Raw genomic sequence first — 19,122 nt, 5'->3', positions numbered from 1 at the left:
TGAGTGTACGCTTGTGTATATGACGTTATGAGTGCACCTATGGTGACCGATGTTTGCATGTCCAACTCAATTATTTGAACATGCTTCATAGGGGTAGGTTGTACGTGCATGAGTCCATATGGGTGAGTGTATGCTTGTGTGAGTGTTTGCATCTGTACCGGGTCTCGCAAGAAGAAAGACTAAAATTTCACACAAGAAAGCACAAGCATTAACCCACACTAAGAATAAGGCACAGTTTGACAGGGTTTTGGCTCCTCATAAAAGAACTCTGGTTTATGGCTCCTCTTGTGGAGCAGCCTCTCTAAAGAGCGGGAACCATTTTGAAAAATATTTGGCAAAAAGATTCTAGTTACAGATTTGTTATAATTTATATCGTATTTGTAAGGAGGAACCGATAGAAGTCATGTTTTCACGCCTCTACCAGCTCACTAGGAAATTGGCTTCAAGCTCATACTAGAATGCAACAACTCGCACATGGTTACTTCCACACTCAAGAATGTAGTTTTTACACACTATCAACAACAACTTGAATCCCTAAAAAAAACAACTTGAAAATACGAGGATATGGATATTTAAGAATTTCAAGTCCCAAGAAGCATTGAGAATTACAAACTGAGCATAGCTCAACTGAATAGACATACCTTACGTTGGAACCTGTACATTGGGTTGAAGCCTTCCACTTAACGTGGGTGCTCACATTTCTAGATTTAGAATTTAACGAACGCTTTTTTTTAATAATAAATGACATGTTTGCGTCTATGCTGTGTTTTGCCAAAAAAAAAACACTAAAAATTTTGTTGGTTCTATCTTCTATCTAGAGAGGGTCCACTGAGAAGAGTTACTATTATTTACAGTATATAATAATATATGTGCAATTTATATCTATACGCATGTCCTTTTTGATTTCTTGGTGAGAGGCTGCGAGCAGATCGTGCATGATAAAATATAAGAGCCGATTCCTTTAATGTTATTGGAAATTTTACCTCTTCTCTCACTGCCATCGAAATATTCGAACTTTCCTCACTACCATTTGAATAATTCACATTTCCCTCATTACCATTTCCGTTAAAATCCGTTAAGTTTGCTGTTAAATTGATCTAGAAATGACTATTTTGCCCCTCCCAAGCAAAGAATGTGAAAATTAGGGTGAAAAAAATTGGCCGACAAGCACTTGTACGCGATTAGGAAATGACCATTTTCAAATCTAACCCGTTTGGCAGCGCCTAAGTGAGATATCATTTTCCCAAGATGGCAAGCGCTTGTACGCGATTAATATGTAATGATCTTAAATAAAAAAAACTCAAAACTATAAATTAGTAGATCCCATCAAGAGCTATAACTTCCATATAAAAAGTATCTCCATTTCACACCATATAAGAAAGATATGATTTTTTTCAAGGCACGTTGTTTAATTTTTTTTTTTGTGCATCTTAATGACATCAAATGAAAAAACTCAAGACTAGAAAGTTGTAGGTCTCATCGAGAGCTACAATTTTTATATAAAAATCATCTTCATCCAAAATCATATGAAAAAATATGATTTTTTTTCCCCTAATTTTCACATCATTTGCTTAGGAGGGGCAAAATGGTAACTTAGCAGCAAACTTAACAGATTTTGACGAAAATGGCAACCCAAATTATTTGGATGGCAGTGGGAGGAGTTCGAAAATTTCAAGGACAGTGAGAGAAAAGGTAAAATTTTCAATGACACGGTGGGAATTGACTCATAAAATAAATGATAGCCGGAAGCTTACAACCGCTAGAAATTTTAACTTTTAATTAACAACATTGAGGTGAAGCACAACGTCACGTGCATGCAAGCTAAGGTCTCCGATTCTGACAACAAAGTCTGGTGATAAAATGAAACAAGAACATACGACACTCATGTACTCTCCTCCTGGGAATGCAGTTGGCCTCATGTGTCCACGTCATACACATCGACGGCGCCGTCGTCGTCGGCTCCCTCGAGGTGGAGGTAGTACATCTTGACCTCGTCGTGCTTGAACTTGTGCCTGCCGCCCCTGCCGGACCCGGCCTCTGATCCCTTGCCGATCTGGCCCTTGTACGCGCGGCCGACGGCGGGCTTGGAGTGGTTGGTGGGCCTGCGCGGCGCCCTGACGAACCCGCCGTTGGCCACCGCCGCGCCCTCGACCTGCACCGCGCGAGCGCGGTACTTGCCTTCCTGGTCGACCAGGCTGCGGTCGACGGTGAACACCCACCCGTGCTGCCGGCCCTCGCGACGCATCGTGCTGGTTTGCCTTTGTTTGCTGCTGATGCTGAGTTGATGACAAGGAGACGACCGGTGACAGATTTATAGCTCGCCCGGAAAGGCGGAAACGGTCGGCGGTACGCGGACGTTTCCTTGGCGACCACGGGATTCGTGTGCCGTGGCGGCCTGCAACTTGGGGTCCAAGCAGTCTCTGAGACTCTGACGGTTTGACCTGAGCAGGCGGAAGCGCTTTACCCGCGCACAGGCCCGCATTTGGAACCCGACGAACCTAACGCGTGTGAGGTGAGCACCCGGAGTTTTTTCGGCCCAATAATACCCAGGCCCGAAGGAAGCTCCGGCACATGCCTCGTCACACAGGGCCTGCATGTGTACACACACCGGCGGTGAAAGTGGTATGGATAATCCTCCGCTTCAATCCGCTTCGAATCTGAATTTTAAGAATACGGATAAGTGTTTTGAATATCTGTGCGGATGTGGATAATCCGAATTCGATTATCTGCGAATGTGGCGTAGGATATGGGATTGACGAAATTCGGCGGATATGGATTATCCGATAATTAAACACGGATTATCCCATAGTTATAATAAGGATAATCCGAATATTTTAAGTAGTCCAAGTGGTAAGAATACAAGTTAGCCCATCCCATTATTATATTGTAGCCCACAAGCAAAGCTCATCAATTATAGGTTTTAATTCACACGACATGGAATGGTAATCATAGTGATTGCCTATATGCCTGATTGGAAGCAAGCCGGAAACCAGGGACGAAGCTAGGAAAAAATTTAGGAGGGGCTAAACAACGGCAATTAATAAGAAAAGATGTCCAGCAAATCTCAGCCCCTCCTACCTGTACATCTACCGCTGAAATTTCAGACGGCGGCTCTACGGGGCTTCGCTTGCTCGCGAGCGGTAGGGGGGGCTGGAGCCCCCTTAGCCCCACCGCTGGCTCCGTGCCTGCCGGCAACTATATATATACTAATTAAGAATTTTTATTTCTTTTGCACGACTTGTTTTATACTCTTAAATCTAAACTGAGAACTTGTTTTAATTTTGTGAGCTCTTAAATCGAAGTTGTGGATTGATGGTGGTTATCTCGAGTTGTATATCGCTTTATGATTTTGGTTAATGAATTGTTTCTCATAGTAAAAAAACAACATGTAACATATTATCCGACTTAAAAAAAAGTCCGCTTCTGCTCTGACACCGGTCTAAATCCGTACCATTTCCGACGTCCTAAAAAGTCCGTATTCGCATCCGAATCCGTATAATATCCGATCCGCTCCGAATCCGATAAAATAAAATAGATTATGACATGGGAAAGCCATTATCCGCTCCGCTCCGATCCGATTTCATCCCTACCCTTCACGTATCGGGGCTTGTGTTGTGGCTGCAGGCCTGGAGCTGCGGCCATTCGTTCTCAAGAACACGCCTCGCCTGGCCATGAATGAAAATGCCCTTGCCGTTGCCGACCAGAGAAGGAAACAACGATCGGCCATGGGAAATGAAATTGGTTGCCATCGATCGACATGCATTGTGCTGTGCCTATGCTGCCTTCTGGATTACCGGAAGGCCGTAGCTAGGTATGTTACACGTAGAATTCCGTTACAACGTAGGTGCCGGCGCTTGGCTTTGGCAGGCATGAAAGAGGGGAGCGTCAAAACGTCGGCAGGTTTCTTGCTTGAGGCTGCTCGATCTCTTCTTTACATCACTACATGCCCCCTCGACATGGTCGTCGCTCGCCCGCGGCCCGCCCTTGGTACCACGGCGGCATGATGCAAGCATGACACTGTCAGAGTGTCAGTACCAATATGACGCGCTAATGTCATCCCTGCTCGTTCAAGCTGGTGTCATCGTCATCTAGCGTTGTTATGTACTATTATCTGTTGGATGATCCCTTTCGCTACGACGTCATGGATCTCAAAGCGGCCTTAATTTGACTTTCCGCCACAAATTGCTTATTTTGCTACTTGCAAGGAAATATTGATATTGATTAATTATTTCTCTGAGCTGCGGGGCAATTTTCAATACTTTGGTGGACAGGGTTTTAAAAAAGTTAGGGGTTTGTTTGGTATAGCTCTGCTGCGCTGATGGAATAGCTTTTGTTTTCTTCGGCTCCTCGAGCAGCACGGCCAGTGACAGTTGTGGAATTAAAGCTGTTTTGATAAAATGGATGAAGTATCCATAATGCCTTTTTCTTTTTTTTATTCTCTTCCTTCCTTTTCTTCTTTGCTTTCTCAACCCTTATCGCTCAGGAGGCCTCCTTGCGTCTCGGTGCTCTAGTTTCCTCCACCGTCCAAAGCTTCCTCCACCAGGTGGTTTTGCGGCCCCATGCCCCGGCTCCCCAGCGGCCCCACTCCTCGATGGCTCGCCCCCGCACCCCAATGCCTTTGCCCACATAGGGGTGTTTTGGAGAAGACCTTGGGCGTACGGATGAGCAAGCCGAGCAAAGCTACTTTTTTGGGCTTTATGTATCTTATCCGGCTCGAGAGAGCGGAGATTGTGGGTAGAGCAAAGCGGACTAGTTCTAGGAGCGATACCAAACTTGCCCTTAATGTTAATATCAGGTTTGGTCTTTGGTTACAAACTCTGAAAGGATGCTTGAGGGGTAGGCTAGCAGAATGGTCTAGCTGCAGTTACAGACCCGAAGTCTGGATGATGGATACGCCACCTATTGTAGGTCACAGTCTGGCTGGTCACCACTTTACGAACTGATTTATTCATAGATAGAGGGATCGAGTACTTTAAAATTTTTTGATTTAAGACAACTTTAGGAACTGATTTATTCAGAGGAGGGAGTACTTTGCTATACATGTAGATGATAGTTTCTCAAAGCATATATATATATATATATATATATATATATATATGCGCGTGGGAAGGAGGGCGGGAAAAAGGGGAAAAAGATGAAACGGGTGCGTATTGTTCCATAACGGGCATGTACTGTTCTGGGGAAAAAGATGAAACGGGTGCGTACTGTTCCATAACGGGCATATACTGTTCTGTATCGGGTTTATACTGTTCTTTGTTGGGTTTGTACTGTTTTCTTATCGGGTTGGACACTGTCCGCCGCGGATCCGGTACCCGATACTGTTGCGCCACAGGGATCTGAGTCTGGGGGCGCCGGATGAACAGTGAAACCCAGTGATGAAACAGTGAACTGGCACGCATTTAAAGTTTTATATTATATATATATATATATATATATATATATATATATATATATATATATATATATATATATATATATATATATATATATATAGGGAGAGGCTATTCAGTAGCCAGCTACAGAATAAGTTATTCTGTAGCCACCTCTATTTACCATAATTTTATATACTAATTTACCATAATGTCAATATATATTTACTATAGTTGGGTTACTATAACATACGGGGATATTTATCATAACGTTATAGTAAACCACTTAGTAAGGAGTTACTATAATCTCATAAATTAATATAGTAATTATCGTAACTCAAAGTGGCTACAGAATAAGTTATTTTGTAGCCAGCTACAGAGTAGTAGTTCTATATATATATATATATATATATATATATATATATATATATATATATATATATATATATATATATATATATATATATATATATATGTGGGAGGTAGAGTAGTGCGATGGTTTCGTTGAGAAGCCGTGGGCCACGAGCTAGGGCACGCGACAGAGAAGTGGAGAAAGGGAAAACAAACAGAGAATGGATGGGCACGATCTAGATGGCTATTTAAGATTGGACGACTACAACAAAAATGAAGATGCGGTTTAACGTGGTTGCAAACAAATCAGGTTAATTAACCCTCAGTGGGTTCGTCTATAGTGCAAATCTGCAACTATCCAGTGCTCCGGTGTTTTCCAAGAGTGGAGGCTCTGTGAGCTCCGGAAACCTTTAGGTTCACCTAGTTTTTGAGTTTTGCCCATGCAAATTTTTGGAGAGTTTTCTTTTTGTTCTGAAATGTTCCTTTATTGGTCGAATATGAATATCGAGAGGTTCTATATTCAATCTTTCCACGTGGACAGGACCTACCCGGCCTTCTCGAGTGGAGATAAATCAAGTTTTGGTGAACATTTGCTTTCTGCTCTCGACAAGTAATCTTGACAGGAAGGACCAATGGAGTCTGGGAGTGTATGCATGGACATCATGACGTCTCTTCTCGTCATCATCGATCGTCTAACCAGTAACCACTGCCTAGCACCTACTAACTGTAGCTAGTAACCAAGTTTTTTTCCCAGAAATGTTATATAACACACATGTGTTTTAACACGAAAAAACACATGAATTTTTTGCACAAAGAAACACACGACGAGGCTTGGACGCGGCAGCGCAGCACCAGCAGGATGTACGCAGGGAAGGCCTGGGCGGCATGGGAAGCCGCCTGGAGGACAGTGCGCCCAGCAAAGGAAATGGCCAGCTGGATTCCGATGAAGAGGAGACAGATTTTCAATCGATAGCGCCCTCTGCATCCATCGTCTCCGCTGTATAATTTGTTCTTCCATAGAAAAAAAATTGTTTTCTGTGATATGTGATTTATGATATGTGGATCTGTGATCTTGTAATTGTCTGAAGGTAGAAGAAGGCTAGGTAGAAGAAGGGTAGAGGCTGTTGGATCTTAATCTTATGGTGCAAAAAAATTCATATGTTAGAATTACATAAAACACATGTTTCGATAAGGAGCTAGTAACCAAGTTGACCAAGCCATGCATGCTGCCTTTAGCACTACTGGTAGTACAGCAAATCCTGCGCCACCGCAGCAGTAACATCGTCGTAAGATGAGGCCAGCAGGTCATGGAAGGAGTCCGCAGGCAGAGCCGCCGCTCCGAACGCGTCACCAACACCGTAAGCGTCGAACAGGCCGGTGGTGGGTTCGGACAGCAGCGTTGTGTCATGCACGTCCATGGGCCACAAGGTGCAGCTACCTGAGCTGCTAACTGTCGGACTGCTGCTTGTTGTTCCAGACGAGGACGACGATGGCGTCGTCGCTGCTGTCGACGCTTCGTCCCCGCCAGTGGACGGTCCAGTTTGCGATTGCTTCTCGACGAGACCCAGGAGCTCGGCGTACAGCTGCTCGGACTTGAAGAGGAGCATGTCGTCGTCGACGACGGCAGCACCCGTGTCAACAAACGCTGCCGTATCGAGATCGGTGAGGGCTGGAGGTGTCAGCGGAAGAAGGGATCCATCCTCTTGGGCCTGGTGGCTGTCTGCGGCGGCGGTGCTAGCATCGCCGCTAGGAGGCGCCGCTGGTGGTGATGTCGGCGGCCTTCCTGCTTCTCTTGTGGACGCCAAGTACCTCTTCTTGAGCTTGGTGTTCCAGTAGTTCTTGACGTCGTTGTCCGTCCGTCCGGGGAGCCTGGACGCTATCACCGACCACCTGTACGTGCATGCGCATGCATGCAGTTAGATGTTAGGCATGCATGCCTCTCATCTCATCCATGGTCTGTGTTTAGCGTTAGCCCATAGATAGTTAATGCATGAATGCGTACTTGCTTCCAAGCTCGCCGTAGAGGGACAGGATGAGGTTCTCTTCCTCGTCGGTGAAGCCGCCGTGTCGGAGCTCCGGGCGGAGGTAGTTGAGCCAGCGAAGACGGCAGCTCTTACCGCATCGTTTCAGCCCTGACGTACGTAGTACGAGACAATAATCAAATTAACGAGTACTGTAATTGAGTATCTCAATCGTAAGCTTGCTTGCATACGTAGGGTCAGTTAAACTACGCTTCGTCAACCTAACCAGAGATGACGATTCACAGATCAAAGAGAATTATTCCACCAAACCGCAGCTTATAGAAAACCTAAATGGACCAAACTGAAGCCTTTGACTAGTACCGTGCGCCACCAACTCCACTGATGTTTGCAGCTTGCATTCACGCGGAAAGCGATAGATGGTTCTTGGTGGTGGTGGTAAAAAAGAGAAGCAAAAGACTAGAAAATAAACCGAGGCAAGCTAGTTTCTGACTTTCTGTAGTGCAGGTTATTACCTGCTTTCTGCGGCAGGGCGATCCAATTGCCGGCATTGCCGAACCTCTGGACGAAGCTCCTGAGGATGGCGTCCTCCTCCTGCGACCACGGGCCCCGCTTCACCCTCGTCTTGTCGCAGCACGGCGACCGCCCCATCGCTTCGATCGGCGCCCTCGTCCTGTCCTGATCGTCCCGGCCGGCCCTTTCCTAGCTAGCTAGCTTCGCACCGTGCGGCTACCTTCACCTTCACCTGCACGGCTGGCCGTCCGGCACGAGCTATTTATGGTGGATGATCAAGTGGGATATAGGGAGGCCGGAGGCGACAGAATCACAGAATGCAGAGGAAGGAGATCGAGGGAGCAGAGCAGACAGCGGGATTACTGGAGAGGTTTGGTCGCGTCTCCCGGGCTTATATCACGCCAACGAGGTAGCGGCAGCACCCGCGCTTAGCTCGCTCCGAACAAGTTGACCAAGCGTGCATGTATAAACTGCGTCTCCATCGTCTAGTCGTCGACGACATCTACGTTTATATGTCAAGAAAAGTAGGGAAAAGATCAACTGCCAAGCTCCTAATAAATTGTCGGTTTTTTTTTTTTGAAAAGAATTGTCGTGTTGTGTGTTTCGTGGGAATTCGATCGATGGTAAGACAAGCCCGGCCGTCCTTTTCCAAAAAAAAAACATACTAGACAATACCGGCCGTCCTTTTCAAAAAAAAAACATAGTAGACAATCCCGTCCGGCCGCATTAATTCGTGGCTCTGAACATGTATTGCCCTGAATTTTTAACAGACATATGAAACGCACGTGGTCTCTTTGTGGACCGTTCTAGCTGCACCGGCCAGTCCCCATATATCGTCTCACATCCATAGGTACGCCCGGTCAAGCGACAAAATGTCTACAAGCGCTTGCTTGTGTGATCTGATCATCAAGATCCGCGAATGCACTCTTGTATGTATTCTTATTATTAGTAGACTAAAACTAGTTGTTGATATGTACTGCGCAACAACCGGCGCACACTGCACTGCATGTTTTGGATGAGGATCAAACAATCCATTTCGGCTTTGGTTTTGGTTGACAATAATGATTTCCGTACCAAAGAGTTGTGATCTGATCCGAATGCAGTTTGTCCACTCGTAGTAGGAGCAACCGCTTCAGCTCAAGTTTGTCGTTGAATCGACTTTTGGATTAGTGCTATTGTAATGAATTACTGATTCAAAAGTATTGACCAAAACACACTGATTCATCAAACAAATTAAATTGGACAATTTTCTGCAGTAACGGCCATTAATCATGTACAGTACTTATGAACGAATGAATCTATACGTGCAGGAGCAGGATGCATGCACATTGTTGACATGGTGATTCTTGCTTATCTTCTCGTCAGAGGTCGACAAAATAGATGTTGATGTGAGTTGTAAATATAATTAGAATTGGTGACCAAAATATAAAATAGGAAAGAGATAAGATGGAGTACCTGAGAAGGATCGAGAAGAACGATCCGGTCAATGTTTCCAACTTCACTGTTCTTCCCCTTCTTCTCTCATATCCAAAATTCCTCTTAAATCCACCCATTAATCTACAATATGGTATTAGAGCGGGTTAATCCTGTCGTGTCCATCTCGTTTTCGTTGATTGATTGGGGGCAGAGGTGGTGGAGACGCCGTAGTCGTCGCCATCCTTGTACAGGAGTCGTCGTCGCCCAGACTAGAAGCAGCTCTGTGGCAGACGTTGTGGCCACAGCCTCTGCCAACACGAAGACTGAGCTACTAATTCCTGCAAGGTACGGGTGCTTGCTTGGTTGCTTGCCGGCGGCGGAGAGAAAAGTTGCGTGCTCGCTGGTGACCGTGATCTGCTTGCTTGTTTCCTGTATCAAGGAGGAGCTGGTTCTTGGTTGTTTTTTTTTTTTTTTGCTGCTAAATACTGAATTTGTTGCTCATGGCTGAAACTAGTGGAGAGAAATCAGTAGATCACGTGGAAAAACTTTATGAAATATTTAGCAAATTGATGGAGCAGCCTAAGGTGGTGACTTCTGATATTCTCAAATACACACTCGAGTCTAATCCAGTAAAATTATCTGGACCAGAGAACTATGTCAGTTGGGCCCGTCATTGTAAGTTAATTCTAAGCTCCCATGGATATGAGTGTTTACTTGTCGATTCTGATGAAGAAACAAGGGAGGTTGATACAGCAAGCAAGCAAATAAGTGATAGAGTACTAGTATGTATGTTAAGCAGTATGGAACCAATTATCAGAGAACAAGTTGAAACCTTAACTGCGCCTGCAGAGGTGTGGTCAGAATTGGAGAGACAATTTGCAGGAAAATCAAACAAAATGCAAGCTACTCGAATCATGCATGAGTTGACTCATTTAAAGCAAGGCTCAAGGTTTGTAGTAGAATATGCTAGTGAGGTAAAAAAAACTGTACAGAGACCTACACTATTATCATCCATTTGAGGCGGTTGACAAAAGGGATTTGGCTATTCATCGTACCGGGTTCCAATCTTTTGTGAGCAAGCTATTTCTTGATGGTTTGAATCAAGAATTTGATCTTCGTCGGCAGCTTATATTCTCTAAGTCTGAATGGTCTACTCTTGATGAGATAATTTCCAGCATCATAGAAGAGGAAACTAGACTATCACATCCTAAAGTGGATGATTATAAAGCAGTTGATGTTAGTGCCGCCCTATCTATAAAGAAGGGCTGTATTTCTATTCCTCGAGGGGACCAAGAAAAAAATAAGGTGGTTTGTGATCATTGTGGTGATAAGGGGCACACCATAGAGAGGTGCTTTAAACTGCATGGTTTTCCATCTAGCAAGGTGATTTGTGATCATTGTGGAGATAAGGGGCATACCATAGAGAAGTGTTTTAAGCTGCATGGTTTTCCACCTGGGTGGAAAAATGGGGGGAAATCTCAACCAGGGGGAGTTCGAGGTGCTAACTGGAATCGGGCTAATCATATAGCATCTCAAAAGGAGCTTCCAGTGGTAGATGCTCAAGGTCTTGAGAAATACAACTCTAAGCTCAAGCTCTCTGAAGGCTCATCTTCCACTCAAGGTTCCTCTACTAATTTTAGTTACCATGCTACTTCCCAAGGTATAAAACATGTTCAAGCCTATACAAATAAACCTTGGATTATTGATTCTAGAGCAACTAACCATATGATAGGAGCATCCAATCTTTTCACTTCTTATATTCCTTGTTCAGGTAAGGATAAGGTGCGTGTAGCTGATGGATCCATGGTTCCTATAACATGACGTGGATCTATACGGTGCACCAAAACCCTATCCTTATCACCAGTTTTGCACATTCCTGATTTCCCTATTAACTTATTATCTGTTAGTTCTATCACAAAATCCCTCAACTGTAGAAGTTGGTTTGATCCTTCTCATTGTGCTTTTCAGGAGCTAGGGACAGGGAGAATTCTTTGGACTGGGACCATGCATAATAGACTCTATTATCTTGATGAAGGAAATGATGAAGTCACTTTTGCATCCAAGATGTTGAAAGCTCTAGTTTGGTTTTGGTGAATTGATGAAACCCTAAGTGCTAACCTAGTTTATCAAGTGATCATCACATAGATAGCACATTCCAAGTGGCGAAGCAAATGAAGATCATGACATGATGATGGCGATGCCATGGTGATGATCAAGCGCTTGGACTTGAAAAGAAGAAAGAGAAAAACAAAAGGCTCAAGGCAAAGGTATAAATGGTAGGAGCTATTTTGTTTTGGTGATCGAGACACTTAGTGAGTATGATCACATTTAGGATCGATAGCCATACTATTAAGAGTGGTGAAACTCATATCGAAATGCGGTTATCAAAGTGCCACTAGATGGTCTAACTCATTGCATATGGATTTAGGATCTAGTGGAGTGCTAACACCCTTGAAAATGTTTGTGAAAATATGCTAACACATGCGCACAAGGTGATACACTTGGTGGTTGGCACATTTGAGCAAGGGTTAGGGACTTCACTGGTGGAGTGTCCGCCCATAGAGTGCGGACAGTCCAACGGTGCCACCGGCGCCCTATACAGAAAAGATGGAGGTCACTAGAAGTGACCAGACGCTGGCCTCGGTTGGACCGGCGTGTCCGGTCAGTGGAAGCCGCGAAGACACTGGCATCGGACTCTGACTAGATGCTGGGTCACTTAGTGACCAGACGCTGGAAGGTTGTGTCTAGTCCTGCTGACGTGGTAGCGCACTGGGGAGTCATCGTGTGACCGGACGCTAGGTGTGTCCGGTCGAGCATGACCGGACGCGTCCGGTTGTGAAAAGTCATCTCTGGATGCTTACTGGAAACGACCGGATGCTGGGGTTTGGTGTCCGGTCACTTTGAGCTGCTACGTCCGGTCATCACTTGACCGTTGAGATCGAGCGATCAACATTTGAAGAGAGGAGACACATGGCACGCATCGCGTGACTGGACGCTGAGGTCTAGCGTCCGATCGATATGACCGGAGCGTCTGGTCACCCCGTGTTGTGCCCAGTGAAGGGGTACAATGACTCTATTTCGTGGGGGTTTCTATTTAAGCCTCATGGCCAGCTCAAGCTCATTCTCTTGGCCATTTGCATTGACATAGCAACCTTATGAGCTTAGCCAAAGCCCTCCCACTCATCTCCATCATTGATTCTTCATCTTTGTGAGATTGGGAGTGAATCCAAGTGCATTGCTTGAGTGTTTGCATCTAGAGGCACTTGGTGTTCGTGTTTCACTGTGGGATTCGCTTGTTACTCTTGGTGGTTGCCGCCACCTAGACAGCTTGGAGCAGCGAGGATCATCGAGCGAAGGGTAGTGATTGTCTCTGGCTCCGATCATGGTGATTGTGAGGGGTTCTTGACTTTTCCTCGGCGGAGAGCCAAAAGGTACTCTAGTGGATTGCTCATGGCTTGTGTGATCCTCATCTTGTGTTGGTTGTGTGGCACCCTATTGAGGTTTTGGCGTGTGATGCCAATTAGCTCGTGAACCTCCAAGTGAGTGAATCGCCACAACGAGGAGTAGCTTACCGGCAAGCAAGTGAACCTCGGTAAAAAATCATTGTGTTCATCATTTGATTCCGAGGTGATTGGTCTTCATTGATATTCATTCTTGTGATTAATTGGCTCCTACCTCGACACAGCGGTATAAATAAATTGCTCACTCTCTTCACATTACTGCAAACTAGTTGTCAAACTCTTTAGTGTAGCTAGTTGTGAGAGCTTGTTAGTTTGGTTAGTGTGGCTCTTTAGTTAGCCTTTGAGAGCACACTAACTTAGTGTAGTGACATAGCTATTGTGTGGATAGAATCTATATAAACTATAATTGTGGTAGGTGACTTTCTTTTTAGTAGGCTAGCGCAACACTTGCTTCGCCTCATAATTGTCTAACCGTTTTTTAAGTGTTGTTGTAGAAATTTTTATTAGGCTATTCACCCCCCCCCCTCTAGCCATTAGGACCTTTCAGATGTCTCCATATCAAGAATTATTATTACTTCACCGTGGACTTGGACACCCCTCTTTTGCTGCTATGTCTCGTAGTTATCCTTCACTTTTTAATGCATGTCCTAGGGAATCTCTTATATGTGATGCATGTGAGTTTGCTAAACATACAAGAGTTCCCTATCCTAGTTTGGGATTAAGAAGTAACAAACCGTTTGATGTGATTCATTCTGATGTTTGGGGACCATGTGAGGTGTACTCTATTTCTGGACATAGATGGTTTGTTACTTTTATTGATGGCTTTAGTAGATATACTTGGCTTTATCTGTTGAAAAACAAAAGTGATGTTTTTGTTGTTTTTAAAGATTTGTATGCCCTTATTAAAAATAAGTTTGGCAACATTATTAAGGTCTTACGTTCAGACAATGGTACGGAGTATGTTAACCAGGAGTTTGAACATTTCCTTGTTTCTAATGGTATTGAACATCAAACAACCTGTATTAACACTCCAGAGCAAAACAGTGTTGCTGAACGAAAAATAGGCATTTACTTGAGGTTGCTCGTTCTCTTATGTTTACAATGAATGTTCCTAAGTTTCTTTGGGGGAAGCTATGAAGACTGCAGCATATTTAATTAATCAGATGCCTCTTCGAGTTCTTGACAATAAATCTCCTACTGAGTTACTTTTGAATTTGAATGAATTTGTTGTGTCTCCAAAGGTCTTTGGATGTGTTTGCTTTGTTCATGACTGCAGAAATGATATTAGAAAACTTGACCCTCATGTTGTTAAATGTGTGTTTGTTGGTTACTCTTCTACTAAAAAGGTTATTGTTGATGGTGTCCATCTGAACATCGTTTATTTATAAGTATGGATGTGACATTTCGTGAATATGAACCTTATTATGAGCCAACCAATGATACTGGAATTACTCTTTCTCCACCTGAAAGACAACAAGAGGGGGAGAGTAACAGTGGAGGTATTTATATGGGCTCTGTTCTTGTTCCTCCTTCAGTTGGTTCCTATTGGAATAATTTGGTTCATAGTCAGGGGGAGGAAATTAATAACGATAACGAGAGTGGGGGTAATAATTCTTGCCATGGAGATATACAGGGTACTTTGCATTTTCAAAACATAGAGTCTCTTATGCACGAGGACCCAGGTACCAACTCACACTCTCTTAGTCCTAATGCTCCATCTAGCACTCTGGAGCGAGGAGATAATCAACTATCTACTCAACCTCCTCCTAAAAATGATCTACCTATAGCCCTAAGAAAGTCAACTAGATCTTCCAATATTCCAGCATGTTTTAAAGATTATGTTGGTTATAAACATGACTTTCCAATTTTATCTCCTATAAATGTTGTAGCCCATCCTTCCAGAGTTTTGTTGCATCTCTTGATTTTGTATCCATACCCACTAACTGGAAATTAGCTAAAGAGGATCCTAAGTGGAAGGAGGCAATGCTTGAAGGGATGAGAGCTTTGGAGAAGAATAGAACTTGGGAGCTTGTGGATCTACGGCAAGGTAAGCAACCTGTTGGGTGCAAGTGGGTTTTCACCATTAAACACACACCTAAAGGGAAGGTTGAAAGGTACAAAGCCCGTCTTGTGGCAAAAGGATACACCCAAACTTATGGGATTGACTATGATGAGACCTTTGCACCTATTGCCAAGATGAATTCGGTAAGAACTCTTATATCTAGTGCTGTCAACTTGGATTGGGAAATATATCAAATGGATGTAAAAAGGAGGAATTCCTTGCGTACCATTAAAAAATATCGCAATGCCTTGTGTGCCCTTAGAAAAGTTCAGCGGTCTTCAGCGCCACTACTCCAACTTTTTTGTGCCCTCCATGCCACTGCCGTCAGTTTGGGCTCTAACGCCGTCAAACTGTAGGTGTGAAAAGTCGAAAATACCCTTATGTATAAATATGTCATTAATTTTTTTTGAGCATCTTAACGACTTCAAATGATAAAAACTCAAAACTAGAAAGTTATAGATCTCGTCGAGATCTATAATTTTCATATAAAATTTATTTTCATTTAATTCCGCAAAAAAGATATGATTTTTCTAAGATATATTAATCATATCAAATTATATTTTTGTGGAATTAAATGAAGATAATTTTTATATGAAAATTATAGATCTCGACGAGACACAACTTTCTAGTTTTGAGTTTTTTCATTTAAAGTCGTTAAGATGCTCAAAAAAATTAATGACATATTTAGACATAAGGATATTTTTTACTTTTTAGACCTGCAGTTTGACGGCGTTAGAGCCCAAACTGACGGCAGTGGCATAGAGGGCACAAAAAAGTTGGAGCAGTGGCGCTGAAGACCGATGAACTTTTCCAGGAACACACAGAGCATTGCGATCTTTTTTAATAGCACACAAGGAATTCCCCCATGTAAAAAATGCTTTTCTTCATGGTGATCTTCACGAAGAAGTATACATGCACATACCACCCGGCTTTGAAACAGGTCAAACAAATGGAAAAGTGCTTCGTTTATGTCGATCTCTATATGGATTGAAGCAATCCCCAATGGCTTGGTTTGATCGCTTTAGGCAATCAATGCTCAAAAGAGGCTATATCCAAAGTAATGCTGATCCTACACTATTCTATAAACATGCTACAAGCAAGGTAGCAATCCTAATAGTATATGTGGATGATATTGTGATTACTGGGAATGACATTGCTGAGATTGTCGATTTGAAGAAATATCTTGCTCAAGAGTTTGAAGTAAAGGATTTGGGGAAATTGAAATATTTTCTTGGAATTGAAATCTCCCACGGACCAAAGGGGATGTTTCTATCTCAAAGAAAATATGTTTTGGATCTACTAAAGGAAACCGGAATGCTCGGATGTCGTCCTGCAGCCACACCTATTGAGCAAAATTGACGTTTAAGTAAAGATGTTGGTACTCCAATGGATAAAGAATGTTATCAAAGACTGGTTGGAAGGCTTATATATATCTCTCACACACGACCTGATATTGCCTTTGCAGTAAGTGTGGTGAGTCAATTTATGCATGATCCTAGATCATCTCACATGGATGATGTCTATCGCATTTTGAGGTATCTTAAGAGTAACCCAGGGAGGGGTCTTTTATACACTAAACAAGGAAGCCTACAAGTTGAGTGCTATACCAATACTGATTGGGCTGGTTCTTTGGATGATAGACAATCAACTTCTAGGTATTGTACCTTTGTTGGAGGTAATCTAGTTGCATGGCGAAGTAAAAAGCAAAGTGTTGTAGCACGATCTACGACCGAGGCAGAGTTTCGTGCTATGGCTCATGGTGTGTGTGAGCTGTTGTGGCTGTAGATTCTTCTAACTGAATTGAAATTGTTTGAGAGTGGGCCCTTGATGCTATACTGTGACATCAAAACGGTTATTGATATAGCTAACAATCATGTTCATCATGATAGACCAAACATATTGAGATCGATCATCACTTTATTAAGGAGAAGCTGGATAGAGGAATTATCTACCTACCTTATGTAAAATCAGCTAGCCAGATAGCTGATATTTTGACCAAAGGGTTACCTAAAAAGACTTTATCTTCATTTGGTAGGGGTCTATACGATGTCTTTGCCCCATCTTGAGGGGGAGTGTTGGTGTGAGTTGTAAATATAATTAGAATTGTGGACCAAAATATAAAATATGAAAGAGATAAGATAGAGTACCTGAGAAGTATTAAGAAGATCGGTCCAGTCAGTGTTTCCAACTTCACTGTTCTTCCCCTTCTTCTCTCATATCCAAAATTCTTCTTAAATCCACCCATTAATCTACAATAATAGATAAATAGTAATCAGCCTGTTCGTTTCGGCTGAATTGGCTTATAAGCCATGGCTGAAAGTACTGCTGACTGGTTTGGTGTGAGAGAAAAACATTGTTCAAGCTGTGGATTATAAACCAGATACGAGCGAATAAGCCGAAACGAATAAGCTGAATATACGGCCTAAGTAGGAGCAGCACTTTCATAGAGTTATTAATTAATTGGCATACTTCTGCATCTTCCAGAAGGAAAAGGACGAATTTCTTCTTGATTAGAAGGAGAAACGGTACGTCGATCCGATCACTTCCAGTTTCAAGACCGAACTAGTCTTTCACTTTTCATTGCACTTAAAAGGAATCAACCAATAGTCAAAACAACGCACATATGCAGTCATCAGTAACTTGATTTGCCCGGGTGGCCGGGTCTACATTGATCTATATATAGATACGTAAACTTAAGTGGGAGATGAAGCAATGGTAACGTCCTCATTAAGAAATTTTTGTAGGTAATAAACAACAACCTTAAATTGAAGACCATAACCAAAGAATCATACTGACCGCCGGCCCGTGGATTCATGTGAACATTACTGATGACGACCTAAGACTAGTAGCTGCAGCCTTGTGTTCATTCCGCTGTAAATATAATATATCACTGTGCGAGCTGATGATCGATTCATCGATCTGTTCACTGTTCTACAACTTCTAAGGGATCGGAGACGCTAATACTCGAGATGCTCGCTTTTCTCCTTTCTTTTTCAGGCGACCAATCTGAACCGTTGGATGCCAATCCAAATGGCTCACAATTCATCTTCGACTAATTTGATATCTGAACCATTCTTTAGCTCGCCTGACGACCTCCCGACGCTGCAGTTGTCTGCGCTCGCCTCGCCGCCACAGGTCCGCTGCACTAACCCAGCTTTGCCTGTGCCGTCGCCCGTCGCCGCCGTGCGCCCTCGTCTGTTCTCTGCCTACCGAGGCTATCTCCCCAGTCCCCACCGCCCATACTCTAAACAGGGGTATTAGTGTTGTCAGTTTTTTTAGTATTTGTGTTTAAAGCCTTCTAAGAATTTGTTTTAATTAATGGATTATATTAGTATGCAACTTATGTTCACCATATTCACATGGAGCTCCGCACTTTAAGTACTGTAAATATGATTAACACGAACAAATACTTGATGGAATGAGTTGCATCAAGCAATTGGTTATATTCACAGCAATGCAGGTGCATCGGAATGCATGCAGATTGTCGAGATAGGATGTAATCCAGAGCAACGCGATTTATTATAGTCCACTTGATACACGTAACGTTTTATCTATTGCTTAGAACTTTGAATCTTTGATCATGACATGCTTCTCACCCAACTTGAGCTTCAAGCTTATAATACGGGATGTGTCCTGTCTGTGTTTTGATCAACATTTTTTTTTACAACAAAGGCATTGGACAGTGTCTGTCTATATTAATAAAGCAGAAGAATGGTTAGTTTTTCTGCAGTTTTAAATAGAATGTGTGACATCTCAACTGTTTGGGACGAATGGTCTGAAGATAACAGCTTTCTATTCCAAATTTATTCCTATTGCATGATCAAGTCGCCTACAACTACAACCTTAATTAGTGATTAGAATAATGCACACACACAAAACAAGACCTACAAGCAAAAACATCCGTTTCTCAGCAGAAAATATAGAACAAGTTGCGCATATTTAACACGTTGGTCTTGATACAAGCAGCAATA

At 43.1% G+C, this 19,122-nt stretch overlaps 2 protein-coding genes and 1 pseudogene across 2 annotated transcripts; 1 reads left to right on the top strand and 2 right to left on the bottom strand.

Annotated features, from left to right (window-relative positions):
- Positions 1 to 1,738: 1,738 nt before the first annotated feature.
- Positions 1,739 to 2,263, bottom strand: LOC136452879 (uncharacterized). The gene has a single exon (XM_066453461.1). The coding sequence runs from the start codon at positions 2,243 to 2,245 to the stop codon at positions 1,916 to 1,918; it is 330 nt and encodes a 109-aa protein (XP_066309558.1). The 5' UTR covers positions 2,246 to 2,263; the 3' UTR covers positions 1,739 to 1,915.
- A 4,695-nt stretch (positions 2,264 to 6,958) lies between these two features.
- Positions 6,959 to 8,446, bottom strand: LOC136452877 (transcription factor RAX2-like). Its single transcript, XM_066453460.1, has 3 exons — positions 8,215 to 8,446; positions 7,723 to 7,852; positions 6,959 to 7,610 (listed from the first exon to the last, which is right to left on the bottom strand). Exons 1-3 carry the CDS (start codon positions 8,348 to 8,350, stop codon positions 6,959 to 6,961), a joined length of 918 nt encoding a protein of 305 aa, XP_066309557.1. The 5' UTR covers positions 8,351 to 8,446.
- Positions 8,447 to 10,152: 1,706 nt separating this feature from the next.
- LOC136455065 (uncharacterized) lies at positions 10,153 to 18,412 on the top strand (annotated as a pseudogene).
- Positions 18,413 to 19,122: the final 710 nt, after the last annotated feature.

This window comes from Miscanthus floridulus, chromosome 5, assembly GCF_019320115.1.
Source record: "Miscanthus floridulus cultivar M001 chromosome 5, ASM1932011v1, whole genome shotgun sequence".
Taxonomy (NCBI): Eukaryota; Viridiplantae; Streptophyta; class Magnoliopsida; order Poales; family Poaceae; genus Miscanthus; species Miscanthus floridulus.
The sequence above is the reverse complement of the archived record's forward strand: the minus strand, read 5'-3'. Positions and strand labels throughout refer to the sequence as shown.

Coding starts and splice junctions, on each gene's coding strand:
- LOC136452877 (XM_066453460.1), bottom strand. CDS start 8,350: ATGGGGCGGTCGCCGTGCTGCGACAAGACGAGGGTGAAGCGGGGCCCG. Junction 7,853..8,214: donor CGCCCTGCCGCAGAAAGCAG/GTAATAACCTGC, acceptor TACGTACGTCAG/GGCTGAAACGATGCGGTAAG. Junction 7,611..7,722: donor TACGGCGAGCTTGGAAGCAA/GTACGCATTCAT, acceptor ATGCACGTACAG/GTGGTCGGTGATAGCGTCCA.
- LOC136452879 (XM_066453461.1), bottom strand. CDS start 2,245: ATGCGTCGCGAGGGCCGGCAGCACGGGTGGGTGTTCACCGTCGACCGC.